This window comes from Fragaria vesca, linkage group LG5, assembly GCF_000184155.1.
Source record: "Fragaria vesca subsp. vesca linkage group LG5, FraVesHawaii_1.0, whole genome shotgun sequence".
Lineage (NCBI taxonomy): Eukaryota > Viridiplantae > Streptophyta > Magnoliopsida > Rosales > Rosaceae > Fragaria > Fragaria vesca.
In genome coordinates this window covers 16981195-16990820 of record NC_020495.1, presented here as the reverse complement: position 1 = coordinate 16990820, position 9626 = coordinate 16981195, and the positions used below count along the sequence as shown (strand labels likewise).

General features: G+C 35.7%; 1 protein-coding gene across 1 annotated transcript; it reads right to left on the bottom strand.

Annotated features, from left to right (window-relative positions):
• Window positions 1-1851: 1851 nt before the first annotated feature.
• On the bottom strand, window positions 1852-8954 carry LOC101298023 (SNARE-interacting protein KEULE-like). Its single transcript, XM_004299929.1, has 21 exons — window positions 8885-8954; window positions 8400-8458; window positions 8005-8086; window positions 7713-7791; window positions 6531-6581; window positions 6343-6439; window positions 6211-6243; window positions 5484-5609; window positions 5203-5394; window positions 5022-5105; window positions 4834-4932; window positions 4671-4741; window positions 3875-3977; window positions 3328-3453; window positions 3147-3248; window positions 2953-3063; window positions 2801-2872; window positions 2569-2702; window positions 2194-2287; window positions 1993-2082; window positions 1852-1911 (listed from the first exon to the last, which is right to left on the bottom strand). Exons 1-21 carry the CDS (start codon window positions 8952-8954, stop codon window positions 1852-1854), a joined length of 1935 nt encoding a protein of 644 aa, XP_004299977.1.
• Between the last annotated feature and the right edge of the window lie 672 nt (window positions 8955-9626).

Sequence of the window (9626 nt, the reverse complement as noted above, 5' to 3'; positions counted from 1 at the left end):
GAGAGAGAGAGAGAGTACTATACCCTAAAATGTGGAAACTTTGTCCCATGACTCACATGAGAATGGATTCAATCAAGTTATAAATATGCCCCAGCTTGACAAGTCTCATTCAACACTTTTTCTTTTTCTTTTTTGATCGGAACTGATTTATCAGACATTTGAACCAACAACATTCCAGTACTTTTTGGAGTTTTGGATTTATGACAAACAGATGCAGTTGAGAATAAATTTGAACCAAATAATACAAGCAACTTTTGTTTTTTCCCTCTCTTCTCTATGCAGAAAACCTAAGGAGTTACCGAGTACACCTTGTCATCAAATTCCACTGAACAGCAGAGTTTAATTTGCAAAATTAAGATGACCTGCCACAAGAGGAGGTTGAAGTTTTGGAGGTTGAGTTTAACACAGGCCAAATCCAATTCTGTTCTATTCTTGCTAGATTTTTCTTGACTGTACTTTTGTTCTTCAATACATACTAGAACCTGCAGAACTGCATAATATATAAGGTTTATGGTCAAACAGATCAATAGATGCTACATGTAAGTAATGAGATTTTTTGCACTAATAGTGTCTGAACACTTGGGTGACTGATAATATGATACCCGAACTTACAAAGTTATCAAAGTAGTTCTTAGACTTAAATTTTCGTATATCCGTTATACCTGGGGTCGATTTCCGTTTATTCACCGTCATTGTTGACTATGTGTGAGGCACATCAGTTGTAAAATGAGGGCAGAACAGACATTCTCTGTCCATTCATCCTAAATACATAAATTTAAAATTTAAAATAAAATCTGAAAAATTTCTTTTTACTTTGTTCAGTTAACAAAACATTCTTAAAAATAAAAAAAAATAAAAAAAAAATACTAAATCCTAATATCTTAATCCGATCATCATGATTGGATATTATCCCCATCAAAACTTTTGGACCATGAAATCAAAGAAACTTGTATATTATAATCTTCTATATCTTTTAGAATTTGGATTTGGGTCTTCTTCCAAAACTCCATCTCCAAATCCAGCTTAGACACGCACTTTTCCTCCTCATGTTCAACTCTTCTCCTCCTGTTCAACTCTTCATGACTTCATGTTCAACATCTTAAACCCAGCAAATAAAAAAAGAAAAAAAAACCCAGTAATCATTCATGTTGTTGAAACATTCGTGTTCCCTTAAAAGTCTAACGCATCAGTAAATTCTAATCCAATAAAGAAAGAAATCCATTTCAAAAAAATCCATCCAAAAGAAGAGAGATTTGTGATGGGATTAAGCTTCAATTTGGAAGAAACTCATTCCAACGATTAATCAATAATTTAACCAACACTTGAGATGGTATGTACCCATTCAACATTTCTCCTGTGTGCAGAACGTGGTCGAAGGAGAATACAAAGATGAGAGATATATGATGCTTCAAATGGGTATAAGTGATGGTAGAACTACTCGACACAATAATTGCATGAGGTTGAATTTCATGAGATGGATGAAATAAGAACAATGATGCATGGGTGACTGCTTTGGATTTCATCTGTTTCAATGAGAAAGCGTGTGTTTAACAAATGAAAAGGGTAAATAAGTCTTTATTGCATCGTTTAAAGAGTCATATGCATCAGACGTTGATATTAACACTAGGTATGATAAATATGACGGATATACAAAAACTCAAGTCTAGGTACTACTTTGATAACTATGTAAATTCAAGTATCATAATCCTAATTAATGGGATAAGGAGACAGTTCTACAAGTGATCCGTTCACATATTTTCGGAAACAGATATTGATGCGGTGCTTTCGGACATCAGAAACAACTACATTGACCTCAATAAAAAAAAAAAAAATTTAGTTGAACTTCCATAGTCAGATCTGTACATCATCCAACATGAGCGGCTTGTTCTCTGCTGTGATCATTTTCAGATTCTGCATATCAAATCAGCTGTTTGAGGACAGCACAAGTATCATCAAGCTTTTTGAAGATCAAAAGTTTTAAACATAATATACCGTAACAAAAGATGCAGGATCGTCCAGAGATGATGAGCCCAGAATAACTTCCCTTTTGAGCTTAGCTGTGAGCTTATGGCACACCCTAAGCTGAATACATTAATTAAAAGCTCAGCAAATTTCGTTTGCGTTCTAAACAGAATAAGAAAAGTAGTATCCACGACCTTCTCAAAATCAGAAGAAAGGGAACATCTTTCATACCTCTGATCTAGTAGCTCCACCTACTATAACTACAAAGATCCGTTGGCCCATCTTTTCATAACCACTGGATGCATACCTTAATACACAGCAGGAAACAAGAATAGTCACTGGAAGGACACAAAGCACTACTCTATTTATGGAAGATTTCCAAAATGCACGAGTCACCCAAGAAGCTCTGATTACTTTGATAGGGTTTGTGACCATGCAGGACTCAGATATAAGAACAAAATAATAAAAGCGGAACATTTGGGAAGGCTAACGATGTAGGTTAAAATATGAAATCAGCATGTGATCTGATTAGATGACCTACAGCATGTGATCTGATTAGATGACCTAGGTGCACAGTAGAAGAAGATTGAGCAAGATATATACCTTGAGAGCCCATCATCAGAAGTCCGACGGTGGGCCCACGTTGGTGTCCTCCTCGATTTCGGTACACAAGCGTTGGGATTCACACAAGGATACAACTCCTCTGACAGTGCACCATTGCTAAGCTTTTCTATGAGTTCCTGAAAGGAGAAAGTATGATAGGGTACAGTTAATTCAAAAAACAGTGGCTTACTTGTAAGCTTGGAACTGTACAAATGAAAACCAGCTAAAAAGGTACCTCTATCATCGGAGAAAACCGCGAATAACGCCATTCATCTTCTCTTGGACGCTCTTTCCTATACCGTTCTCTCTAATTATAGAAAAACTGCTTGTGAGATATTGATCAACAAACTGAACAGGCTCAAAAAAGTATCTGTTAAATACATTCACCTTGGCAATACCAAACTTCATAGGAAAGATTCCAGATGAGCCTTCTTGGCCCTTCCCAATCAACTTCATATTCCTCACAGCAGTCATATCCTGGGGTAGTAAATTCGCATGCTGAAGAAAAACAGTACCACAAATTAACACCTGACTAATAGAAACGAGACTAGATACGCTAACTGAACTCATCTACTACTAACCTTCATCATCATCTGTAAATATCCCCCGTCCTTCAAAAACTCAGGATAAATGGCAGCAGCAATCATCAACAAGCGCAGCATATGTTCGCGACCAATAGACGGCTGAAGAAAAAGTGTTATACAAAATAGAAAGAGAAGGAGTCTGGTGCGCTCATAATTTAGTATTTCCATAATTCCTTACCCCGTGTATTCTCAGAAACATTATCACTTCTCTTATTCCTGCATCACCATAAACCAGACTCTGCTCCAGCTCCGAAAGGAACGGAAGCTTGAAGTTCCTGACAATTGTGTTTAGTTTCGATGCAATCTGGAGAAAAGAAAATTATATATTTCTCTTGAGCCACTGTTGCTATGCTCAAAGTTCAAGTATAAACTTCTTGGCTGTTAAATGTGCTATCATTCAGTTGCTCCACCTCATGATTACCATAATTATACTTTCCAATGGGCTTGGCAATTTTAAGACTAGAAAAAAGCAATATTTAGAGAAAGATCGCAGACAAGCGACTTAAGTGGCATGTCTCAATGCATATAAAGCAACCAAAATTTGATTTTATTTCTTTTTTATTTAACTTCGTTCTTACCTAAGAAGCATGTCTCGATGCATATAAAGCAATAACTGTAAAATATGCCGTCTTCATAAATACTTGGCAGCAACTTGAAACAACAAATTTAAGTTTTCAACACATTGGAACATTACAAATGAGACAATAAAACCTTTAAGAACTGACCTCTATATGAAGGGAGAGCTTCTCTTTTAGTTCAAGATACTGTGGCAATGCTTCAGTTATGTCTTTCAATTCCCTCGAGGATACCTCAGGAGATTGCCCATCTCTATTTAACATGTTTAACAAAACATTAATTTCAACATGTTTAACAAAAAAATAGTAATAAGACTACTCAGGGTTCAGCTTATCGGTTTATTCAAGGAAGATGTCAAAAGCAGTCACTAGCCACCAGATCAGTAAAATAATTCCTAAGGAGTGAATATCTGGAAAAAGAAAGAGAAAGTTTAGTCTGCTAGCAGAAATGGTTATTATGTCCCAAACATTGATTACTGGACTAGAGCCTTGTAATTATCACCCTTTGTGAATATGCTTAACTCAGTATTCACCACATAAGTTATATAAGGGTTGGCAGACCAGAGAGATATTCCTAGCACTATCCATATGCATCAGATGAGGCAAATTCCGCGTCATGCAACAATACCTCGCAAAACTAACAAGTGCCATGTAGTAATATATGTCCCCAGATGAAATGAAAAAGAAAAATCCAGCCAGGCTCGTTTCTATATTACTTTCAATATAGGTTTCTTGACAACTACCAATTTTAATGTGTAGCTATCTTGGTGATGATCTACTTCACTATAGTCCTTGTTAGTAATAGACAATTCAAGAAACAGATTCGGACCATTTATGACCAAAAGTACTTGCAATAAAGCCCAAATTAAATTTGAGAACCATTGCACCATTAAAGTTATCTTCCATACTAAGGTTGGTTTGCTGATTGTAGCAACTAATCACATACCTTGAATTTTCGAATCGTGCAACCTTATTCTGCTTAAGACTGGAAAGTTCTGACTTTAACCATTCCAAGGCCTGACAAGGTCATTCATTTGTGATTAAGAAAACAAAGAGAGATGCTTTTATGCATAAGAAATCCCAAAAAGATGTGTAGGCACAAGACTTACAAATCCTAAATGACGATCGCGAAGCTCAAGCCAGACAGGATCACACTCGTCTAGAAGAACATCTTTCTTGTCAGGAGGACCACCAGTTATGTTTGCAACCTGTATGTACAATTCTATGTTACACTTTCCCCAAATTTGTGAGACCATGAACTTCGAAAGAAATGCCATAAAGGGAAGTTACTACTTGCCTCGTGAACATATTTATTTCCTTCCATTTCTAACAAGTCATGACACAAGGCATCATATGTCCATTCGTGTATGATTGGCGCAATCTGAAAAGTCAGACAAGGACGAGTATTACTTAATAAAGACAAGGGTGCATCAAGTATGATGTGTTTTTAAAAAAAAGACAGACACATAGCTAAAGACCTGATCCACGGATCTGTCAAGGATAAGTAACTCGCAAGTTTCTCTCTGAGGGAAATCTGGAATTGTTCTCTTGTAATGCATGAGAGAATCCCAGATACCAGCAGCAAGCTTTGTAGGAATCAAATCACAAAAAGTGGTCTCCACGGTGGCATCAAACCTATTGGCAGCTCGGTAGTGAACAACAGGAAGTTCCTATGAAATTGAAAAAATGAATAGCTAGTGTTGTTCAGAACATTTTCATGAAATCTTTGATCAACATTAAAAATCAAAATCACCTCTACCCTTAATGAAGCAAAGACTGTGGCAACACGTGCAGCCATCTCATTCAAACATGCTTCAGCTTCGCGTGAATCGTCCTTGTCCCCATACAGCTGCTGTAAAGCTCTCTGGTTATTGGTAACAAAACCCTTTGCAAGGAAAAGCAGACATCACTAAAAAGGGATGAACATATGAAAAATAATCAAAGACAGAAAATTTGATCCAGCTTAAGCATACTATGTTGATAACTGTGGCAGACCTAAATTAAGCGTAACGTATGTGTATTCCCACAGATTCTAGCAAAGAAATTCAATTTCCTATGAGACTTATGTCAAATCTTTTCTATCTTTATTAAATGGATTTATATAAAATTTAGATTTGGTTCACAATATTATGTCTCTAACAAGCCATGCACATCTTTATGACAGGATATGAACCTAGGCAGGTGATTAACAATCCGACTCACAAACTCCTTTCTCTCGATTGAAATTAAATAGAGGCATGAGTCGACTAGGTGGATTCGGTTCACACATTACAAAGTCATGCATAAATTATCTTTATTTTAATTTTGTTTTACTACCGGAAATTTACTTTCTTTTTTATCAGTTAAAATATTTTGGCGAGAGGATTTTGAATTCTATGTAATTTGGTGGGTGATAACCCCAAACCCCAAATTGATAAAATATTTACAAGTAGAAAAAAAAAAAAACATATAATGCAAATGGGACTAAACAAATTGACTACAAATACCTGGCTATCTATAGCATAGTACTCCAGGTTCATCTGCAAGTTTAAGAATAGAAGGATTTAACTGGCTGATACATAAGCCTCTGCAGAGTTCTCAATCTAAAACAAAATAAGTGCCAAGGGAAGGAATTACACCTCACTCAATGCAGATATGCGGCTTCTTAGACTTGCATCCGCCTTGATCTGCCCAACCAAATGCTTGGATATCGGTGAAGTGAAGAAAACAAACGCCCTACAAAGAGAACAGGAAGATTTATTTCTATCATCTTATGATAAATTAAACAAACTAGTGCAAGAGAAAAGACTGATATTCATGCACATACTTCCTATAGAAAGGTACGCCTCCCGACATGTCTGACAAGAAGAATCTAACACTGCAATTTCACCACCAGAAAGAGAGGAGGTTAAAATTGTTTATGTTCATATTCCAATAGTGCCACAACATCATTTCAACTGGAAATTTCTTACTTCACATTCTACTCAAAATACAGAATAAACACGAGCACTGCTTGTTTCAAGAAAAAGTAAGGAAGCACATATTTACGGGATCCATATCCACCCATAAGATCAACGAATTACTGAAGAAGCATTATTCTGGTGAAATTGCCACCATAATTACTTTTAAGACATGTGATATGATGAACTTTGTTAGTGCAACAGCCCTCAATCAAGCTTAAGTTTTTAGGATGTGCACCAATAGTGGTTTTATATTGTAATACATATCTCACATGTGGGCCTCTCCATTAAAAAAGCAATCACGGAATACAGCATATAACGGGATGCTAATGATCCAAAGATGTATGATTAAAGCTCTCAGTTGTAAGTTCTGTTAGTAACAATTGTTCCCAAAAGCTGAAGTTGGCCAGCAATTATTTAATTCTTTAGCAAGATTCATCAGCAAACTAAATGAGAATACCACATCAAAAGCATAGATAGCCAGCGTACTAACGATTGCAGGTTCACACACCAAATTGGTAGCATACTTATGAGAAAATACCAAGGGATTGGATCAAATGAATACATCCTAGCATTCTTGATGGTTCATTTATCACAGTGTAAGCTCCACATGAGATCACAGGGGTAGTGTTACAAGTTCTAACATGAACGGGAATAGAATTGGATCGGTGCTAATGTCAAAGTCGTTTAGGATCTTCTAATTTACCCGGCTTGTTTTGCATTTTCCAACTTCTATCATTTTGGCCCCATGGACACCACTTAATAATGCAACTGTGACACATTTAAAAAATTATACTTCCAAGATTGCAACTTTTTGTTGTGATCCCACTGCTTAGATTATAGGGTTTAGCTCTCATAACAACCCCTAATAATATGAAAATAAGTAAATAAAATTAACGAGAAGCTAAACTGTAACAGTGGACAGGCGTGAAACTAAATGGTTAGTTAGCTGGGTAGAAAGGAAGAACTTGAATCCCGATTTTAAAGCAGATATCAATTACTTAATGACATTATAGCGATAATAACCCAAAAGGTGTGAAAAGCATTACTTTTCTTTAGAAGGCCGGATAAAATATATTGCATCCATAGATGGCAATCGCTGCCTTTTTTTATCTATGCGCTCAAGCACTGCAAGAAAATATGAATTCATTGTAGTAACTTGTAAGAAAGAAAAAGAAAAAGAAAAACAGCAATTGATGCTTACTTATAGACAGACTTAACAGAACAATTAAGAAGCCTCGCAAGTTTAAAATGGCAAATAAGTCTTTTCGAAAGATTAGGAAGAAAGCTGAGATAATATAATACTAAATAACATAGCAGAGGAGTCGTTTTGAAACTTACATGAAACACCTTCATTTGTAGTATCAACGACTGTGCATGCGTGAGACATTATCTTGACAGTAAATTCATCCATAACGAGTACCTGCAGAATATAGGATTCAAGGACAAGAAATAAAATTGCATGTCAAGAGTTTGCAACGTGAATCTGTGATGGGTTTACAAACTAAGAAAAGATACAACGACTCCTAACTCGCATTTCCCCATCCCCACCATTTACAGTGTGCTACAAATGCTTGACTAAATCCATTCTAGAAAACTTAAAATTGATGAACCAAAAATAGTCCATGTTATAATTGTCAATCATAAGAGAGAATTACTTCTAAACATCACAAATTAAAAATTAAAAATAAAAAGTAAAAATTAAAAATAAAAAGGAGATGGATCACATTTCGTACCTTCCATGTTGATTTTGAGTTCCAAGTTTTGCAAGACCGAAGCATTTCATTCAATAATCCTACGCATCAAATATGGGATAAAAGAATATTAAAAAAGAGGAAAACAGGTCAATCACCAGGCGATTAGTCACTAAGCTCGCGAAGGATATATAAAACAACAACTGTCTCGGTATTAGCCAGCATAAAGAAAACAACAATATATAATAATAATAATAATAATCCCAGCAAATACAGATACAATCATTGGCATATGCAAAATTATAATAAAAAATCTGACGCAAACAGATCGATTATATAAATAATAATAAGAAAAAAAACAGTATGTAGTAGATTTGGAGTTTTCTCGATTAGGAAGTACAGTCGCTTATCATCATATGATTCAGATGACAAGCCATACAGCGATTTTACAAGTAAAAGATAATCTTGATCTAATTATTAGATTCGCGAAATTGAAAAAGAGGAAGTGAATGGGGGAGAAAACTAACGGTGGCGCGTGATTTCTTTAAAATTCCTGTACTTGGTCGAAGCTGATGACAAACTGGTACCGGACGACATCTTTCCAGCGGAGTCGACACTGGGATTCGGAGAGAGAGACGGCGTCGGTATCACCCTTTTTCTTTTTCTATTGGACTTGTCTCTTTTTCTTCTTCTTTTTGCCTCGACTCAAGCGGTCAAGCCCAATATTTTACTCCTTGCTAGCTCTAAGTTTTTTCCTTTTTCTTTTTTTTCTAAAAGAAAAAAAAAAAGAAGAAGTAAACTTTGTAAAAGTAAAAATGGAACGGAATATGTCTCTACTCATTTCAAGAGTAGTAAATGCAATTTTCACGGAAATTTTAAATTTTATTGATTGATTGAGAATTCGATTGATTGGATTTTATTACGTAGAGTTTTAATTCAATTCGATTGATTGAATTAATATTTATACTAACTTTAATTAAATGAATTGATAAATGACGTTTATTTTATATAGAATTCAAGTCGAGAATTTAAGCCCACCAAATTTTATGAGTATTTTCTTGTGAAAATTGCTAAATGGGGGAGAAAACTAACGGTGGCGGTGATTTCTTTAAAATTCATGTACTTGGTCGAAGCTGATGACAAACCGGTACCGGAGCTGGACGACATCTTTCTAGCAGAGTCGACACTGGAATTCGGAGAGAGAGAGAGAGAGAGAGAGAGAGAGAGAGAGAGAGAGAGAGAGAGAGAGAGAGAGAGAGAGAGAGAGTA